This window comes from Eublepharis macularius, chromosome 10 (genome assembly GCF_028583425.1).
Source record: "Eublepharis macularius isolate TG4126 chromosome 10, MPM_Emac_v1.0, whole genome shotgun sequence".
NCBI classification, from domain to species: domain Eukaryota; kingdom Metazoa; phylum Chordata; class Lepidosauria; order Squamata; family Eublepharidae; genus Eublepharis; species Eublepharis macularius.
Genome location: NC_072799.1, coordinates 81,524,847 through 81,546,627, shown reverse-complemented (window position 1 = coordinate 81,546,627; position 21,781 = coordinate 81,524,847). Strand labels below are relative to the sequence as shown.

At 44.8% G+C, this 21,781-nt stretch overlaps 1 protein-coding gene across 1 annotated transcript in view; it reads right to left on the bottom strand.

The window, feature by feature from the left end:
- FGL1 (fibrinogen like 1) overlaps positions 1-21,329 on the bottom strand; it is a 54,455-nt gene extending 33,126 nt beyond the window's left edge. The window contains exons 1-2 of the mRNA XM_054989507.1: positions 21,271-21,329; positions 13,707-13,782 (exon numbers count right to left, since the gene is read on the bottom strand). Coding sequence (XP_054845482.1) covers positions 13,707-13,772 — 66 coding nt within the window. The 5' untranslated portion in view covers positions 13,773-13,782; positions 21,271-21,329. The remainder of the gene's footprint in view (positions 1-13,706; positions 13,783-21,270) is intronic.
- Positions 21,330-21,781: the final 452 nt, after the last annotated feature.

The window sequence follows — 21,781 nt, the reverse complement described above, 5'->3', positions numbered from 1 at the left end:
TTGGTTTGTGTGAAATCTTTGCATACAAGAACAAAAATTGAAAGTGAGCCCTTATTTTTAACTTGATCCTCTCTCACTTGCAGAATTCATCTAGGTTGATTTAAATAAGCATGTGTTGCTCAAGGCATGTTGACACTGGAGCAATCTTGATGGCAGGCCTGCCTGTTAAATATTTTTGTTGCATCTCAGATGTTTGTTTTTCATTTAATTCCTAGCCCTGAGTGCAATCCAATATATGGCAATGGAGAACAGCCTGGAAAACATGCGGTGGGATTAGGCAGCTTGTCAGGAAACTATTCCAGAGGGACGGGCTCATTGCCAGTCCAAAGCAGCTTTGGTAATGTTGTAACAATTCGGCCAGAAGGCAACTTTCCTGTCTGCTGGCTCTGATGAGTTTCAGTATAATGAATGAGGCTCCATTGAGCAAGCATAGAAGAAATACTATTCCTTGTTACATATATTAAGGATCTCAAATGGTTAAAGAACTGCAACTGATTAATCCCTCTCTTTTGCAGTATTTTTTAACCAATTGTCCAGGGTCTGAGGCTCAGGCCCCAGACCCACTAGGAGATGAGGACAGGGGAAGCAGGGACAGAAGCAGGAACAGCCAGCCTGCAGCAAGCCAGCCAACAACCTTACCAATAGGGAAGGAAAGGCAGCCAGGGCAACCAAGGGCTGCGCCCCAACCTGCAGGCAGGCTAGAAGGGGTTAGCCAGGACCAGGTGAGGCTAGAAGCAAAGCAGCCACAGGTGGGGCTGCCTGAGGCCATCAGCAGAGAAAGCCCGGCAGCCAGTAAAGGAGGCGCAGGTGTGGCTGCCCAGAGCAACCAGCAAAGCAACCACAGGTATGGCTGCCTAGGACAGCCAGGGCCATGGCTAAAGGGCTGGGGGCGTGGTTGGCAGGTAGAGTGGGAATGGGTAAAGGTATATAAGGGAAGTTCTCCCACAAGGTGGGGTGGTGAGTTAGGAGCAGGAAGTGGATTGTGTAAGAGTGAGGAGAAGGTGGTGAGGAGAGTGAGAGAAAGGATGGAAGGAGAAAGAACTGGAGGGAGGGAGGAGAGAAGGAAGAACCAGCAAGGAGGAGGCAAAGAGGGTGGAAGCTGTGGAAGGTTGGAAGTAGGAGGATGCCGCAGGGACCCTGACAGGTTGAGCAGGCCTGCAAATGGTAGAGAGAGAGCAAGGGTGATGTTTACCTCCCCTCCTTCCACTGAGCGGGGACCTGTGTCGTCCCTGTCGACAGCCAAGGGCCACAGTTCAGGCACACCAATGCCATGCACAGCTATGCCCCTGCCAAAGCCTGACACCAATGAATCAAGAAACGGATAGACTGAAATACAGTAAAATGTAAATAAAATGGTGTGGACCAAACTGGTCATCAATATGCAGTGCCTTTTTGAGATCTTGAAGGAAGATAGCCATTCCTAATACACATGGTGGTGGAGAGTGCTGTCAAGTCATAGCTGACCTATGGCGACCCCTGGTTGGGTTTTCCTGGCAAAAGACTAACAGAGGTGGTTTGCCATTGCCTGCCTCTGCAAGCCCGGTCTTTGCTGGAGATTTCCCATCCAATTACTATCCAAGGCCAACTCCACTTAGCTTCCAAGATTTGATGAGATCAGGCTTGCCTGAGCTATCCCATATCTATCCTAAAATGATTATTCCTAATAAAACAGCAAGGTCTGGTGTGGCACAATGTAGTGGTTAGAGCATTTAGACTAGGACAAGTGAGATCCAAGTTCACATTCCCACTGAGCAGGGCTTTTTTTTCTTGGAAAAGAGGTGGCGGAACTCAGTGGGTTGCCCTCAGAGAAAATGGTCACATGGCTGGTGGCCCCGCCCCCTGATCTCCAGACAGAGGGGAGTTTAGATTGCCCTCCACGCCGGTCAGCGGTGCGGAAGGCAATCTAAACCCCCCTCTGTCTGGAGATCAGGGGGCAGGGCCACCAGCCATGTGACCATTTTCAAGAGGTTCCGGAACTCCGTTCCTCCGCGTTCCTGTTGAAAAAAAGCCCTGCCACTGAGTGATTCTGGATAGGTCATTCTTTCTTATTCAAACCTAACTTGCAGGGTTATAGAGGAGACAAAATGGAGAAAGAGGAAAACTACATATATTGCCATCCAAGCTCTTCCCTCAGCGGAAGTAGAGGGGCCTTACAAGAAGATTGAGAAGAAAGACTATACCCTTGTGGAAGAGGAGCAGTGGAAACGACAGAGCACATTTTACTCCACAGCCCTCTCCACCAAAAAATCTGTCTAAAGTATATAGCCCCCTTACTCGGAAGTCTATGAGGCAGCTCAAGCTAACAACAGCAACTGCAAAATTTTGTGCAGTTATTGGCAAAGCCCGACAGAACGCCCGAGATATAAACAGGACTAGTGGCTAATTTACTTCAAGCCACCATTGAGGGGGGATACAAATACTGGGCACAATTTTAAATTTTTTACTGAATATATTGATATACCTATCTTTTAAAATTCATTTATAGGTAATTTATTTTCTTTAGTCCAACCTGTTGGTGGTTGTTTTTAACAATTGATGGTAAGCAAATTGTTTGATTCTAAGTTATGCTAATCGATGACCGTAATAAACACTGATCTATACTACCATCAGCTCCTTGGGGAAACAGTTGCATTAAAAGTGTAAGAAAGATGTAAGAAAGAAAGTGTACGAATAAATAAGCGGAGAGAATAAGCAATCTGCTCAGTTGTATGGATCTGAGATCCCAGAAAGAATGAGGCCCGAGGTCAACTTGAGAGGCTACAGAACAGAACTGACGGTGAGAATTCAGAACCACTTCCTAGGAAGTAGGCCTAAAAAACACTTCTTTGTATTCTGGCACATGGAGCCGAACAAAAGAAAATATATGATGCCTTTATTTAGTTGCATTATTTATAGTCCACCTTTCAAGGTGGATTACACAGTGCAAGTCAGAACACTCAATATCAAAGACATATTAATAAATATGTAATGGGTATATACATGCAAATTTGTAAAAGATTTAAAAACTAACAGAAATCCAATACAGAGCTGAAGAGATGTTGAATAGGAGCATAAGCAATTCTATGACCGACATGTTAAACAACATAGGAACTACCCAGAAGGATCATTCTTACAACAATACCAGTGAAGTCTACAGTCCCGCAATATTTACAGCCATTGTAGTAGAGTCAGTGGTCCCTTTTTATCCCTTTACTGATGGATCTCTTGAGATGACTTCCTTATAGTACAGCTCTCCTAAGTAAGAAGCCCTCTTGCTTAATTCCATTTTGCGTCCTTTGCAGAAGGCCCGGAGAGTGGGAGCTTTCCTGACCTCTTCAGGTAGGCTGTTCCATAAAGTGGGGGCCACCACAGAGAATGCCTGTGTACAAGCAGCTGTTGATTTTGCCCATGTGCAAGGTGGCACCTGCAGAAAGCCCTATTCAAGTGAGTACCTGCTGTGGTGCCATAGTGGAATGTAGGGAGAGGGGCAGTCCCATAGATGTGATGGACCAAGGATCTCAAGAGCTTTGTAGGTGATAGACAATAACTTGAACTGGGCACAGTAACTGGTAGGTAGTCAATGGAGGGAGTGTAGAATGGGAGTAATATTCATGGTCCTCCGAGCCCCCAATAATAGCCCAACTGCAGCATTCTGAATCAACTGGTCTCTGAGTTAACTTAGAGGGGAGACCTATGTACAATGCATTACAGTAGTCACGGATCCAGGTGGCCAGATCGGCTGTGTAGAGGTAGGAAGCAATATTCCAGAACAGACTGAGTTTGTGGAAATCATTTTTTACCCCTGCCTTAATTTGCTTTTCTAGTAGTAGCACTGGATCTAGTATAATCTCTAGGCTCTTAATCAGGGCTTTTTTTCAGCCGGAATGCGGTGGAACAGAGTTCCGGAACCTCTTGAAAATGGTCACATGGCTCGTGGCCCCGCCCCCTGATCTCCAGACAGAGGGGGGTTTAGACTGAGCGGCGCGGAGGGCAATCTCAACTCCCCTCTGTCTGGAGATCAGGGGGCGGGAACACCAGCCATGTGACCATTTTCTCTGAGGGCAACCCACTGAGTTCCACCACCTCTTTTCCCAGAAAAAAAGCCCTGACCATTCCTAATAAGAAACTTTTCCTTAACCATAGATTTGCTCCTGCTTGTTTCAGGGTTTGCCGCCTGAAAATGGGCTCTCTGCAACCCCTATTCAGTTAACACACCTGGCTGCCCAAGCCCACATCTGGCTACTTGCTATCCTCCTAGATCAATGGCCATCTGCAAGGAGCAACTGAAGTTGCTTATGTGCTCAAAATACAGAACAGCGCCAATTAATCTGACGATAGAGAGGAAGAACTATCCTGAGCAGAGAACAACATAATTGAGAAAACCATAAAAAGCACAATGGAGGGCAGGTTTAATGATGCAAAGGACCTGGGATAATCTCTGAAAGGAAGGTTGGCCCACCTAGGTTGCTCTACGTGCAACACTTCAGAGTCTCTGCACACGAGACACCTCGGAGCATGTTGGCCAAATGTAGGGAGATGTAGTGTTAGCCGGGAAGCATAGTTTAAAAAGGCAGAGCCAGCAGAGATCGCTCCTCAGAGGGTTTGTTAATTTCATCTTCACCTTCCCGAAGGATGTGTTAATTTCACCTCTCCAGTCTAAAACTGTGAGATCGCAACCATAGGGTAGCAAGGAATGGAAATGGGCTGGAGCTGCCTTCCAGAGCCAGGCTTGGACCTGGAGTGGTTATAATGGGCCGAAGTTTCCCTTGTGGCATTCCACAGCCCCTTCACACAGCTCCAGTGTATAGCAAAGCCTTTGCCCTGCCACTGGATCTGTCTTTTAAAACCACCCTTCCTGGCTACCTTTGCATCTCCGACACGTGTAATTCACATGTCAGATGTCTCATGTAGAGAGAGACACTCTGCAAGTTGACTAAGGATATCTCTTTGATACCATTGAGCCTAAAGGTAAATGGATTAAAACTCATATTCTAGTCCAGGGGTCATCTAAGCCAAATCCCACTTTCAGAGTGGTGCCATCTCCCCTCCCTCCTCATGGTCAGCTCAGAGGGCAAAAGCGCCGTATAAAGGAGTGGCATTTGTTGCAAGACGTGGCAGCAGGCAGCTAAGGGCAGGAATGGGTTGGAACTTTCATTTTTTGAACCTTCCCCTCTCCACGCCCTCCCTTGTCAAACACAGTAAACCCTTGAGTCCCAGTGCTAGGAGGCAGAATCGGGGGAAAGCCTCCATGCTCTGTTTGTTGGTCCCCCAGGGCAACTGGTTGGCTGCTCTGTGGAACCGGTTGCTGGACTAGATGGAGTACCGATCTAATCTGGCTGGGCTCTTCTTATGCTTTTAAAACAGCACTCTGTCAAAACTAGTTGCTGACCAAGACTCAAGGGAAACTGAGAGTTCTGATTGGTCTTGCCTCTCTCTGAACGTATTGGATGTAATAGGCTTTGGCCTGATACATGATTACTCACGAGCAGGGCTTTTTTTCTGGGAAAAGAGGTGGTGGAACTCAGTGGGTTGCCCTCGGAGAAAATGGTCACATGGCCGGTGGCCCCGCCCCCTGATCTCCAGACAGAGGGGAGTTGAGATTGCCCTCCGCGCTGCCAAGCGGCGCGGAGGGCAATCTCAACTCCCCTCTGTCTGGAGATCAGGGGGCGGGGCCACCAGCCATGTGACCATTTTCAAGAGGTTCCGGAACTCCGTTCCACCGCATTCCAGCTGAAAAAAAGCCCTGCTCACTAGGTTCTTTCCTTTACCCTCGTTCAACAGAATCTAGACAACTATGGGAAAAAACCACAGGCGCCCTCTGCTGGCTTCCCAACTGCGAAGCACACAAGCTTAGAATCAACCTCTTAGCCATGCTCCTCCAAGTGGCTTCCATATGAGTTCCAATCATTTCAGCCCTTTGCCCAGGAAAGGAACAAGAGCCCATGTATAAGACTAACAAAATTTGTGGTAGGGTATGAGCTTTCATGAGTCACAGCTCCCTTCTTCAGATAACTCAGAAAGCTAATACCCTACCACGAATTTTGTTAGTCTTATAGGTGCTACTGGGCTCTTGCTCTTTTCCACTGTTACAGAGAGGCTAATGCGGCTACCCATCTTGGTCTAACCCTTTCTATAATTAGGATTGATTCACATTTGATGTTCTTTAAATGCATACTTTGGCATCAAACTAAATGCGATGGTGGTGGGCACAGTTTTGTTCATGGATAAAGTGACTATGTTTTGTCTCGTTTTAATTTTCATATCTATTAAAACAAAGTAAATGTACAATATAAAACATATTATTAATATACATTTGTTTTGATATTGACATGAAATGTTACATTATATTGTTGAGTCTTCCTATTGTGGAAAAAAGAAGAGAAAAACTAAAAAAGAAAAAAAGAAACATGAGGAACCGAAGTCAGTTGAGCTGATATGTCCTGGTTAGATATTTAAGACTGTTTGATACATTTTATTTGGGGGATATATATTTTCCCTAGAAATATAGTCAAAAATGGGAAACCATTTTCCCATGAAACTTGTTGTTTGGGGGAAATTTTCAGCTTGGTAAATTCCATCATTAATTTTTCCAAATAGGAAGTTGTAATGATTTCAAGAAATGGGTGCATGTTTCTTTAAATGTTTGGTGAGATAGGTGAAGAGTGGGGGGTGAAAGAGAGAGATGAGTGAGTGATATGATTGGTTGATGACAGAGAGTGGGCGGAGTGAAGGCAGTTTTCAGTTATTGAGGGAGAGAAAAAGATCCAGTTAGGGCAAGAGAGGCGAGCTGTGTGCAGCCTGAGGGTGTTCATGTATTTAGGAGGGAAAGGCAACCTGAGGGGAAGCCTGAACTGAGTGTGTCTGTGAGGCTATATATTCACTCTATTCGAAGCAGGCAAACTGTGTGTGCGCCTGAGAGAGGAAGAATTGAGAGTGAAAAGAAAACAGGCTAGCTGTGTGCTGTCCGAGGAGTTCTCTGTGAGAGAAATACAGAGCCTAGAGAAAGAGGCTAACTGTGTGTGAAGCCTTACAAGAGATCTGTGTGAATGAGTTCGGATCAAGCAACTAGAAGAACTAAGAACGACTTTTATGTAACCAATACGCTTCTTAAAAAAATTAACTTTTATTTTGTTTCGTTATATCCCAGAGTAGCTGTCATTGTTATCTCCCATTCCTATCCTCAGGGCCACATAGAACCACGAAGGAGCCTGACGCATAAACACGTTACCAAAGGGAAAACTTAAATAAAAAATATTGGAATTTAATATTCCTGGTGGCAGCTAACCACCCAGAGGGTGTGAAGGGAAAGATTAAAGCAAAATCCACCCTAAAGAAAGTGAAGATCATAACAGAAGTGGTCCCAAATTTTGGAATACCAACTGGCAATTGTCGGGATGGTACGTGTTTTCCATTTTAGCATGTTTTGTTTTGACGTTAACAGGGTCATGCAAGCTGATCCTCTCCCTGCCTTACCTGCTGGGCTGGATCATCCTAGGCTGTTTCCTACCAGCCCAGTTCTAACGCAGGAAGTCAGCCAAGCTGGGAGTAAACTACCCAAAGTGACTATGTGGGGAAGGTAGCTCAGCTCTCCACACACGTGCACCCTGTTGATATAGAAATCAGGTGCCCTGCATATGTGAACAGGCAGGGCTTTTTTTCTGGGAAAAGAGGCGGCGGAACTCAGTGGGTTGCCCTCGGAGAAAATGGTCACATGGCCGGTGGCCCCGCCCCCTGATCTCCAGACAGAGGGGAGTTGAGATGGCCCTCCACGCTGCTCAGCGGCGCGGAGGGCAATCTAAGCTCCCCTCTGTCTGGAGATCAGGGGGCGGGGCCACCGGCCATGTGACCATTTTCAAGAGGTTCCGGAACTCCGTTCCCCCACATTCCCCCTGAAATAAGCCCTGTGAACAGGAAAGATAGAGAAACATGACTGGTGCTGTCCTGTCTAGTTTGGCTGTAAGGTATTTTAAGTGGACACTTGGAAACTGTAATGGGTGAACAATATGTGTGTATCATGGTACAGGACATGCTGTGACTCCCAATCACGTGTACTTGCAGTGGCAAATCTGCTTCTTTGCTGCGTATTATGTGACTGTCCGGGGGCGAGCCCCCCAAGCGCCCCGGACTTGCCACAGACCCCTTACCTGCAGACCGACGGCTCCCCAGCAGCAGGCACAGAGAGCCCAGAGGAGGCGATGCAGCTCCAGCCAACAGAGAGGGAGGGGGGAAAGGAGCCCGCCGGAGGAGCCAGCCAGGCACCTGCTGCCTAACCGAGCCTTAAAGGACAAGAGGCACGGACACCTACCTGGGACACCTGTCCTGGATGCCAGGACAGACAGGCTAGAAGCCCCTGCCCAAGTCCTAGGGGGAACCAGCAGCAAAGTTTACCCTGGGGAACTGGCTAGAACCCAGAAGGCCAGGGTGGCTGCTTATGATCAGAGGGAGAGGCGGCCAAGCCGCATCACCTGAAAAGGCCCTGCCAGCCCCATCCTGCAGGAAAGGATAAGGGAGCAGGGAGGAATGAGAGGAGGAACACCTGCGGGTGTCCCCAGCTGGGCTACATCTAGCCCCACCCTGCAAGAAAGAATAGGAGAGCAGGGAGAGCCTGGGACGAGGGAGGGAACACCTGAGCGCATCCCCAGCTGGAGGGCGTCGGGGATAGGAAAGAGCCTGGGAGGAAGGGAGGGGGAAGTTGGGAGAAGCCCTATAAAGGCAGGCTCAGTAGAGAGCTCGTGGTGGGTTGTGTAGGAGTGGTGGGAGAGTGGGGAGTTTAGGAGAATATGCAAGTGAAGAAGAGAGAAGGGGGGAGAGGAAGGAGAGGAGGGTGAGGAGGGTGAGGCAAGGAGGCAAGAAGCGGAGGCGGTAGGGATCTTGACAGGTTGAGCAGCCCCGCAAGTGGTAGGGGGGGAAGAAGGGTGATATATACCTCCCCTCCTTCCACAGAGCGGGACCCTGTGCTGTCCCTGTCCACGTCTGGGAGCCGCAGTTCAGGCACACCGGCGCCCTGCACATCCGCGCCCCTGCCAGAGCCTGACAGTGACAAACCACAAATTAAAAACCTGCAGATGTGTTACAATAAGGTCTGTTGGCCTGTGTGAATATGGCTAGACTTATCTCCCCCCCCCCCACAATTCATCTATATTTATTAATTTACAGTCAGTTGGGTATATAATTAAGGTGTCGGACCAGGACTGGGAGACCCAGGTTCAGTTCCCAACTCTGCCATGGAGCTTATTCGGTGACTTTGAGCTAATCACTCTCTCCCAGCCTTATCTGCCTTGCAAAGTTTTTGTGAAGTTAAAAAGAAGCAGGGAGGATGATGTGCACTGCCCTGAACTCCTTGGAGGAAGAATGGTATTAAAATGTACTAAATAACTATATTGTATTGTATTAGTACAATCAGTATCAAGAACATTTCCATAAACAATGCCATAGGGTAAATAAATACAAGCTCCAATACAGAGTTGAAGAAATGCTGAAAAAGAATATAAGCAATTCTAGGACTGACATGAGACAACATGGAGCACAGGTGGTACATAGGAGTACATATTTAAAGCAACAGATAATATGTAAGGCAACATAGTGGAGAAGTCTAAGGTCCCTAACTCATTAGCAAAGCATCTGAGACCCCATCCCTACAATATAGCCCTCCTAACTGAGTAAAAAGCCTTTTTGAATAATTCAGTTTTGCATCATTTGCGGAAAGACGGGAGAGTGGGGGCTCTCCTGACCTCCTCAGGCAGGCTGTTCCACAGGGTAGGGGCCACCATAGAGAAAGCCCATCTACGGGCTGTTTTTATGTTATATTATGTTACATTACATTACGTTGCATTGTATTGTATATTCAATAACTAGATGAAGCAGGGAGGAAAAATCACTTGGGGTCTGAGACACGGGAGCTCTCCCTGCTCCCTTGGCTCAGTGGCCCTTCCAGTGAAGAGCGCGGTGCATTTACTCCCTTTGTAATGAAGCAAATCTCTTTTGTTCATGAAAGTAATCCTATTAAATAGCATTAGCAACTATTTGTACTTTGACGCACTGAGTCAGTGCTTCTAGAGATGCCAGAAAGCCACGCAAGAGCATTTGTGCTTCCCATAGATGCAACATTCCTCCTGGGCAAATTTACCAATAGCACTTGGAAGAGGCGGATCAAAAATCCACATCAGCCAGCCAGCCTCCCTCTCTCTTTTGTTACCTCCCAACAAGTCATTTAAGGGCAACAGCAAGTTTCTCATGTTGACAATGCCAGAATTGTTCCCCAGGGACCAGTCACATGGACAGTGCTCAAGTGTTACTAGAAATCAACACAACAGTGATCCATACCCATTTGAGGGTAGTGCATCGCTGTTATGTCACCCCAAGTTTAACCCTGTACACCTCTCCATCACAGATAACCAGAATTAAAGCCTTATGCTAGAATCAGGGCTTTTTTTCTGGGAAAAGAAGGGGTGGAACTCAGTGGGTTGCCCTCAGAGAAAATGGTCACATAGCTGGTGGCCCCACCCCCTGATCTCCAGACAGAGGGGAGTTTAGATTGCCCTCCGCGCCGCTCCAGTGGCGCGGAGGGCAATCTCAACTCCCCTCTATCTGGAGATCAGGGGGCGGGGCCACCGGCCATGTGACCATTTTCAAGAAGTTCCGGAACTCCATTCCGCTGCGTTCCAGCTGAAAAAAAGCCCTGGCTAGAATATTGTAGAAGTGGGGAAAGGAATCTCCAGAGAAGACAGATTCAGGGTGACAGCAGATTGTCTTGTTTTCCTTTGCCTTTTTAAGTACTTCGAAGGAAACGAAGTGAAAAACATAACATAATCATTGGAAAAAATGCTGTTTACATTGTGGCCATGTCATTAATTGGAAGCAGACTGAGTGTAACTGAGTGTAACTGGATCTGCGTGCTTTAGTGGATATTATTGTTTTATTTTCTAAACTCAGAGCCAGATACGAAACAGCTGCTGTCAAACAGAGAAGGCTAGACATGCAATCCCATGTTTCGCCGGCATTAATACATTTAAAAAATAAAAATATATACAATTTTAAAAATTGGCCATTTTATACAGCCAATTACAAGCTAACATTCAGCTAATACATCAGGGGAGATTCACGAAGGCAAAATAGCTTACAATGAAGGCATTCTCTTTAGATATATATCTGATTAGCCTTCTGATATATGGATCAACAAGACATTCAGGTGAGTTGTGTGGCACTCACTGCTGGGCCTGCCCAGGTCACATAAGTGGTGTTGAAGCTGCCGCTGGGCCTAGGAGACTTGTGTGGCATCAAGTCATAGCCAACACTGCATCTGGGTAAGTTTGCGCATTGCAAGATAGCAAGTTCCCCAGTAGTTGCTGTCAGCCAGGCCCTGACGACTAGGGCTGCTATGCGCCTGCTTGAGGCGGGAGATCCCCCTCCCACAGGCCTTTCCTGCTAGTCCTCCAAGGACTAGTTGGAGAAAGATTTTTCTTTTTTAAAAATTGGTGATAGTGTGATGCCATCTCTGAGAAAAAAATCTATCCATTTCTAGATGTGACTTCACTGACGGCTGCCCCATGGCCCCTCTATTTGAAATAGTCAGGGCTCATTTCAAGGGGGAACGCTCAGGAATGTAGTTTCAGCAGGTCCCCAAAGAGGTCACATGTCAAGTGGCCCCACCCACCTGACTCTCAGCCATTTTGGACCCCTTTTTGGCCATTTCCAGACCCTTTTTGCCATTTTGGGCCCAATTTTGGTCCTAAATGGCCAGGATTGGGTCCAAAGCAGCCAGATTAGGTGGTTTTAGGTGATTAGGTGTGACATATGCAGATCAGTTATGCTAATGACACATTTCCGGCGATGGCAAGGGGTGTGGTACATGCTAATGAGTTATGCTAATATGTTATGCTGATGAGTTCCTCCCGCTCTTTTTTTTACCAAATGACCGCTGGAAATAGTTATATTTTGTTTGGTTGCAGAAAGTAGCAGAGTTACTCAGTCAGAAACATTTCCCTAACATGCAGTAATTCTCAGGCAATCAAACTGTAGAAAAGATAAAACACAGTTTACTAAGGTAGAGTCCGTTCATGGCGATATCTTGGAGTAGAAAGAAAGCATCCTAGTCTAAAGGTAAAATTTCCCCATTGACACAGCCAGCTAATCTGGCATCAGGCTTGCATGCTGGTATGTGGATGAGGACTTCATGGCAGAAGCTCTGAAGAATACATCCTTTCACTTGGAAGGCTATGAGGCAGGAAGAAAGAATCTCTCAAGAGACACAGAGAGACAGAGGAGGCAATCAGGAGGCGTTCCTACCTTAGACAAAGAAAAGCAACTTAATATTAAGAGAGTTACACATACCCACAGAGAGAGACATACAGTGCCCCCCCCCAATGTCCAAGGCTAGTTGAGCTGCCTGTTCCATCGTTCTTCCCACCTCACACACTCTCCTGCTGGTTGCCAAGTGAGGTCTGGCAATCCTACTGGTGAGTCCTCCCTCCAGGAGTGAACAGGGAGTAGGGCTTCATAGCAGCAACAGGTTTAAAGCCTTATTCCATTGCTCTGGCAGAACTGGAAGATCTAGCTCGTTATTCCATTCATCTCTGAGACTCTATATATCATATTTATTGACTGACCTCAAATATTTATAGACAAATATTGTAGGCTTCATTTTATGTGTTGATTCAATAAGTGTTTCCGAAAGTGGGGGAGATTCTGAAGCACTCAAAGCTGCCGGGCCATATTTGAACACCAACAAATATTGCAACTGTAATAAATATTGCCATTCAGCAGAAGATAGTAAATCACATCTAGACCATAGCTGAGAAAATGACAAAAATTCATCGTCATAGCCTATCAATTGATCTAAATTAAAAATTTCCTTGCCTATCCAAGCCTTCCATAAAAAAGATTTCCTCCCAATTTTAAAATCTGGATTGGACCATAATGTTAATTTAGCATATGAAAATAGGTTACATTGACACTGTCTTGATATTATGCACTATTAACTACAGAAATTGTAGGAGGAACAGAATCCATTTTAACATCCTATTTAAAGAGTGGCTCCAACCATGAAACCTCCAAGAGAGCTCAAGATGGATAATCCAATGGAATGATCCCAATAATTTGTACAAGTAAAAAAAATATATGTTTGATTATATAAATTAAGGTCTGGAAAACCAAAATCCCCCTTCATTCATTGCAACCTGCATCCTCTTTAAAGAAATCCAAAACAAGGTGTTAATTTTAGGAATATATCTACAAGGTATACAGAAAGGGATTGCACACAAATATATAATTCAAGTTACAATATTCATTTTGAGTGTATTTACTTTCTTCCATACTGACAGATATAGAGTTGCCCATCTCTCCAAATCTAAGGCTGTATCAGAAATCAACTTATTAAAGTTCATGTAATTAATATTTCTTGGAATCAATATTCCAATATAAGTCATGACATCTGGGCACCATTGAAAATGTCCATCAGTAATTACACTCTGAGATATATTGTCTCCCAGTGGCATCGATTCTGATTTTTGTCCAATTAATCACATAACCAGACATATCTCCAAAATTATTAATCAAGCTCTAAAACAGGAATGGAAGACTGGAGTTCTGAAAAAATAATAATAAAAGCTCATTTGCATTCTAGATCTGGGGGATTAATAAAGAATTCTAATTCATTTCAAAAATTTACGGGGAAAGCCAAAGATAATCTGTGGGGCCAAAATAAATTTCCAGCAGGAATGAAAACTTACCAAGCTGACAGCACTTGTTATCAAAGCATTTAGAAGAATAAAATGGAACACACTCCAATGTTTCATTTTGATGAACCTGAAAAAGAAAGTGACCATCCTAGAACATCATTGTATATTAGCAGAGCCACAAGCACAGCTGCTGATGACTTAGCACTGCGGTTCCTGGAACTATTAGGGGGTCCTTCTGTGTGCTCCTGAATTTGTATATTATAGCAGAAGTGCTATGAATTAATTACTTCCAAAATATAACTATTTCACAATAACCCCCCCCCAACTCCTTCCATGTAGAGCTTAGGTAAAAATGCTTCTCAGTTAGCATATAATGCAGTAGGAAGATACAAAGTTCAGTTCTTGCAAAGCATAAGATTACAGTACATATGTGTTAGGAATTGCTTGTACCTTAGGCTCAATGGTATCAAAGAGATGAGTGTAGTCAACCTGTAGGGTCTCTCTACACGAGACATCTGATACGTAAAGAACACGTGTTGGGAGATGCAATGTTAGCCGGGAAGGGCAGTTTAAAAAGACAGAGTCAGCTTTGCTAAACACTGGAGCTGTGTGAAATTGCTGTAAAGTGCCAGAAGGGAAATTTCAGCCCATGATGACCTCTCCAGGTCCAAGCCTGGTTCTGGAAGGTAGCTCCAGCTCATTTCCATTCCTTGCTGCCCTCTGGTTGAGATCCCACACAGTTTTAGGCTGGAGAGGTGAAATTGACAGAGCCTTCAGGGAGGCAAAGATGAAATTAACAAACCCTCTGAGGAGCAATCTCTGCCAGCTCTGTCTTTTTAAACTACGCTTCCTGGATAACATTGCGTCTCCCTACACTTGACGAACATGTGCAGAGGCATCTCGTGTAGAGAGACTCTCAGTCATCCATCTGCATGAGTGCAAATATCTATCACACAGCCAGTTTGATGTGGTGGTTAGAGCAGTGTTTCCTAAGATTTCCCCCTTAAATTAATTTTTCAAATCCTGAAAACCCCCTGCCTATGAAAACATTTACAGGCTAGAAAAAGTTGAATTTTATTTGCAAAGAGCAGCTATGTATATGTGTGTGCATATGTTTATGTGCCAGCTTATATGAAAAAGTGCAACCTGTGTTCCATGGTGTCCACCTCCCTGGACTGGCAAGTACAAAGCCTTTCAGTAAAGGGAATACTTGCCTTCAAGTATGGAAGAAGGAAGAGCGGAGCACCTGGCTAAAGTGAAGGTCCTTCTAAACCCTTTTACTTCCAAAGATGTTAAATAGTTGGCTGGTTCTGCAGGGTATTTGATGTTTACCCAAACCTTTATATTTTGTAAACTAGAGCCGTCGGATTGGCATTCAATATCTTCAATTCTCTGCTTAACTAGGGTTTTTTTTTTGCATGCTCTATTCCACAAGGAAGAAACATTTGGAAAGAAAGCTCAATTCTCAGCAGGTATCTCTGAAGTAGACATGTGATGTTTGTGCTTGTCTATTTTTACACAAATGTTGAATTCTTGGCTGATTTCTCATAGAACCCCAGTTGATGTCCTGTGGAATCCTGGGCTGACTCCGCATGGCTTACCTGAAGCCGGAACATTGCGGAACATGCTGCGGAAACCGTGGAAGGTCGCGTTTTCTTGTGCAAGTTTTGCACGATTGCGCAAAACTCGCGCAAGAAAATGCGATCTTCCGCGTTTTTCCCAGCATGTTCCGCAGCGTTCTGGCTTCAGGTAAGCCATGCAGAATCGGCCCTGGTTGGGAAACACTGGGTTAGAGTGTCAGATTAGGATGTGGGAAACCCAGGGCCGTTTCCACACTTTTTAACATTATGCAAAACTCACGGAATGAGGATGTCTTCATGGCGCGATTTCTCATGTCATCACGTCACGAAAACAGAATCATGACGGGGTGGCATCAGAAATCATGCCATGATGATGCTCTTGTTCTGTGAGTTTTGTGCAAAAGAGTGTGAAAATGGCACAGGTTCAAATCCCCCCTCTGCCATGGAAGCACACTCGATGATTTTGGCCCAGTCACACACACAATCACCCTAATTTACCTCACAGGGTTGATGTGAGGATAAAATGGAGGAAAGGGCCAAAGTATGCTGCCTTGGATCCCCACCGGGCAGAAAAATTGACTATAAAAGGAGTAGAATAGAGAGAGAGATGTTAACAATGAAATCCTAAGCAGAGTTACTCCAATCTAAACCCATTGAAATCAATGGGCGTAGACTGCAGTAAATCTATTTAGGATATAAGTGTGTTTTCTCAGCACATCTGGAAGCCATTTTAGCCACTGCTGACCTCTGACAGAAACAAACAAACCCACTCCCTTGTTTCTCACAAGCATGGTTCTGCCCTTCAGCTTTCCTCAAGCCCTTGACAATACTTTAGCTGGAAGCAACATTTCCACAGTGGGTGTCTAAGAAAAAAAAATCACTTGTTTTCCATCAACTTTTTAATCTTGACCAGTAAAATGTCGAATGACATTTTGGGAAAGCTCCCTCTCCGAGGACATCAAGTCCAAACTTGTATCATGAAGCTGGCAGAGTAAGGTTTTGTGTCATTATTTTGATTTTTTTGCTAATGAGATATGTTCTTACAGGGGGAAAACAAAACAAATTAGATGTAACAAAAGACTATAATTAAGTATAAAGACAAACTGAAGCAACAGATAAAGACTCTTCAGTTCAACAAAGCCATTCTGTTGCTCAGGGAATTTTAGGAACACAGCTGAATCTGCCCACGTGATTTAAGGAGGATTTGTTTTTTAAAAAAGGGTTGTTAACTCTGGTGAACTGACATAATATCACCAGGGCTTTTTTTCAGGGGGAACGCGGGAGAACGGAGTTCTGGAACCTCTTGAAAATGGTCACATGGCTGGTGGCCCCGCCCCCTGATCTCCAGACAGAGGGGAGTTGAGATTGCCCTCCGCGCCGCCGAGCGGCGTGGAGGGCAATCTCAACTCCCCTCTGTCTGGAGATCAGCGGGCGGGGCCACCAGCCATGTGACCATTTTCTCCGCGGGCAACCCACTGAGTTCCACCACCTCTTTTCCAGAAAAAAAGCCCTGAATATCACATTCAAGAAATGTAGCCCAATCCATGTGTGTTTATGGAGAAGGTGGCCTACCGGGATTTACTTCCAAATCAGTGTGTGTAGAATCGTGGCCTCACAAGTTCTAACAAAAAAAACCCCGTTTGTAAACCAAATGGAAACTCTAGCTGTACAGCCTTTTGACTTCCTACTAGTTAAGTAAAGAATTATTTTTTTTGTTAGTCCTGAACCTATTTCCCAACAACTCCATTGGGTCCATGAATACTAGTATTGCAGGAAAGGGGGAAAAATTCTCTATCTACTCTCTACCCCATGCATAATTTTTATAAACCTCTATCATGTCTTCCCTAAGCTGTTCCCCTCAAACTAAAAAGTCCAGCCTTTTCTCATAGGAAAGGTACTCAGTCCCCTTTAATCCTAAACAGAATGACACCTGAGACTAGAGGGATGAAGTATTGCTTGGAGCAGAAAGCACGCCAGAGGCATTTTCCTCTGTCAGCTGGTTGGCAAACGTAGGGAGGGGGGCACAGAAGGGTGTCATTCTGCTAAAAAAATATCCCGGGTTGTTTACAACTGCCAAATTCCCAAGTTTCCACCACCTCCCATATCCATTCATTGAAATGCAGAACTTGACGCTTTCTCACGCCTTAAAGAAATGCAAATTCTCAAGTCAGAGGAGCCTAAAATACTGGCTGCACAGTGTTCATCTCTGAGAGTTCTCGCTGTGAAAACAGAGCTGAATTGGAGCTCTGCCCTCCTAACTTGGTGATGGTGTTTGTAGTCACATGCAAGTACAATCACACAAAGGGAGCGCCCGTGAAAGCGGCACGGACGTGCGCTGAACAAGACACTGCCTGCATGTGAACTGAGGACCACACATAAAATCCTGCACTTGAGTGTCCAAAGGTAATTCGCAATGTGTATTACCACTCTGAGGTCAAATCGACATTACTCATTCTAAGTCGCATGTTCCCCGCATTCCCCACACAATCCCGAGTGCCGGTCACATTACCTCATTAAACAGATGCATTTCATTCGCATTTCTACCGAATATGTGGTCACAGGTTTTCAACGGGAGTTTCACGGTGGCCGTGAACGGGCCAATGAGCAATTTACGCGATTTTTTTAAAAACCACCCCCCTTCCTGTCTCTCCAGCCGTTCCGAGAATTCCTATTGGCTAATTCAACTTGCAAGTGCTCCGTTGTCTGCAAAAGACTGTTTTTGACTTCATAGCATTGGATTTATTGATTATGCTGTTTCTGAATCAAATCTGGTAGTTTGAAAAATCATTTGGGGGTGAATCCATCCTCAGAACGGACTCGCGAAACTTCCTTTTTAACTGTTTTTTATTTTTTTTATTTTATATTATTGTAATATCGAAATTACGGTGAATCAATCATTCGAAATAAAGAAAACACAGAGCAGGACCTCCATCACTCCTCCATGTTTCCCCCAAGTTATAATCGGTCCCCAATGACATTTTACATTTCCTCGAAAACTGTCAGGGATGATGTTCTATAACCTCACACAAGGAAAATGGGGCGCAAGACATGCGGGCACACTGTTGGGTCTCCATCAATGCATCAGAGAGACAAGACATCGTTATCTATATATCATGATATTGAAATAAAGGAAAAGTAATTTTAAAACAATAAAAAATTTTTTTAAAAGATCGGCAAGATTTGTTCCCGCCCGCAAAAGCGGAAAATTCGGGTGTGGGGTGAATGCGGATTCAGCCAGTGACTATTGGGAACATAATGACGCTCCAAGGAAGTGAAACTTCAGTAAAATTCAAGCACTGAACTGTCCTGCATAGGAAATGCCCATGAAAGCTTCCCACATGCTTCCAAATTTCCAAAAAAGAAACGGGAGAGAGCCATCAGTGCTGTCAGTGGGGGGAAGAGAGGCATCATTATCTTCAATGATGTTTCTTTATAAGGCAAGATTGAAATAACGGAAAAAAATGGGCGGGGAAAAAGGTCCCGCCCAAAAAAGCGGTTTTCGAGCAGCCATGTGACCGGAGGGACGCGCGAGAAAGACGGATTGGAAGCAGGAATGTGAACGAAGAGGGAAAAATTGCGGATTGGAGGCAAACGGAAGATATCCGATAAACATGCGAGTAATGGGTGAATGTGGATTCAACCTGAATTTGAGGGCAGAGCAGGAATTTGAACCGAGCTCTCCATGGTCATCGAGCAACACTCTAACCACTACACCGCACTGAGAAGCAAGGTGTACTAGCCATTTCCTCCAGTACTGACATGCTTTTTTTAAATTGATGGATTCCTCACAATCCTGAAAATGTTTCATTCAAAGTGCTGCATTTCAGTACCTTCCTCATTGTCCTCCCTCTCTCCTGTCCAAGTGCTTACTTAAGGCAATTTATTTAACTTTTAGTGCAGCTGCAGCCTTACCCTTTCAGGTGTGAGCTGCCCGAGTTTTGTTAGCACAGCTGGAATGGAAGAAAAGCTTCCTTCATCCCTTCCCTCTAACTTCTTCACTTCTTTGATATTCTCTGCCACCCCCATGCAGTGACACTGACAAAAAAGAGGGAAAAGTTTTGTCCAATCACCTTAAAAAATACAGACACACAACATAAACAACTGTCTTAAAAAAATGTGTGCACTCGCAATAATGTGCATAACACTGCTTTGCAAGCAAAATGTCTTTTTCAAGACCCCTGTTTCATCTGTTCGCCCACCTGCAGCAGCAATGACAGCACTTGTGGAAAGGAGCAGAGTGAAGCTTCCACAGCATCACTATGGCTTTTGGGAAGGGAAGAAGAAAAGAGGGGAAGATTTCAAAAGTCTGTACACTGAAACTTTCTGCCTTCCCCTGCTTTTGCTTCCTGCTCCTCCCACCCATTAGTTAACTTTTTAGGCTCAGGCTCTTTGCCAATGCTGTCCTGTCATCCTTTGCATTGTTATCTCAGAGCCAAACTACACAAGACACATGACACGTGTGCTTCATGTGTTGGGTCCCGCAAGGTTCTCTGGGGAGTGGAATAACTCTGTTAAGGGTTTCACTGTACCATTATAAAAGCGATAGCCTGATTCAGTTGTAATTGCTTGCTAGGTAGTTCGCACACAATGAATTAATTTGTTCAGAACAGAAAGGATAGTTAAGCTGTGTAAAATTCCAGCCCTGCCCCTTCTCCTAACAAGTGTATCTTCTATCACTGCTTCTGAGGAAATTTCATTTCAGAGGATGCCCGTGCCATCATTACTGGTGTTTTGTGGTTAGAGGGACCGCCACTCTTCCTTTGACTAGAATTCCTACTAGCTCTTGAGGAACTCTACTAACTATCCCTTTTCTTATAAGAGGGAACTCCTATGGCATTGCTGCCATTCCTCTGGCAGCAGGGAAGAATTGTGTGTTTCTCTGCCATCAAAAAGCCTGGGCCAAGGCTGCACACGTACCACATATTATAGCAAAAAGTGGAATGTACCATTCTTCACCCTGGCAGGAAGTTCCTAATCCTATGCAGTTTCAAGGCAAAAAAGATAACACTGACCAACCCCTTGTCAATTCACCTCATTTTTGCCTGGAAACGGTAGCCTTCTGCAGATTCTACTGAGAGCTACTACAACTACCAAATCATAGACTGGTCTAGTTGTTTGGCTGGTTTGGACTTTTTTTTTTTGCTATAGCTATAGTAACATAAAACTATTCTGTCATCTGTGCATTTTCTCAGAAAAGAGATTTGTGGTTCATTTAAAGATCACAAGAAAATAGACTGGGAGGAAGACTACATGAGATGCACGGGCACATGGTAGGTTCTGCAAGGTTCCCTGGGTAATGTAGTCTTACAAAGAACAGCCGCTCCATGCAATTCTCTACCTGGGGAAGAGCGATGGGGAAGATTCTCTCTCTGTCTCTTGCAAAAAGCCTCCACTTGGGATATCCTCCAGGAGTTTAGAGGCACTGAACTCTGGGGTGGTCATCATAACAGGAGGCAGGGAGAGAGAGAGAGAAAGAATCCCTCCTACCACTCTTCTCCTTGGTGGAGAATCGCATTGCAGATTCTCTTTCTTTCCTGCAAAAAGCCGCCCTGGATTTCCTGCCTCCTGTTATGTCCATCACCCCCCAACCCTTGAGCACCCAGAGGAAAACCTGAGCAGAAACTTTTTGCACTTGTTAGGAGACGGGGCAGGGCTGGAATTTTACACAGCTTAACTCTCCTTCCTGTTCTGAAGAATTTAATTCATTGTGTGCGAACTACCTAGCAAGCAATTACAACTGAATCAGGCTATCACTTTTATAACGGTACAGTGAAATCCTAAACAGAGTTGTTCCACTCTAAGCCCATTGATTTCAGGATTTCACTGTTAGTTACAAAAACACTCTCTCTCAGTGGAAAGATGTTGATATTCCTTTTGTGAAATCATCCATGTTTATCTGAAGACTGAAACTTAACTGTTATTTTTTTCTTCATCATTTCATTCAGATATTAACCCCACTAGAGCATGCCACTATAATTTTATATACGGTAACACAGAAATATCCTCCACCCTTGAGGGATTCCCCTGTTGTTTACCTTTGAATGCAGAAGAGATCCTGGAGTGGTGAACTTCTTCCAAAGAGATGCAAAGAATATCGCAGCCTTCTCCAGAATGAGATAGTTTTTTTGCTATTAAATTTTGTACGGTTCAAATTGTAGTGAGTCAGTGGGGAGGAATGTTCAGAGGAGTTGTGCTTGTCAAGGCTATTGCTAACTTGCCATTTCCCCGAAAGAATACAAATAAGATCAACAAGAAGAAAGGGGAAGAATCAAAAAGTCTAGTATTGAAAGATTTTTTTAAAAAGTCTCTTCAGATGACACTAGGAGTCTCTCTACACAATACTTTTGACACGTGTTCTTCACGTGTCGGGAGGTGCAATGTTAGCCAGGAAGAGTCATTTTAAATGACAGAGCTGGCAGAGATCACTCCAGAGTGGACAGAGTCTTTCACAACCCTCCACTGCCTCTGGCGTCTCCCCTCCTGGAGACTTTGCCCTTCCAAGGCTCAGCTCATTCAAAATTTTAAGCAGCAAGAGTAGCAGGGTAA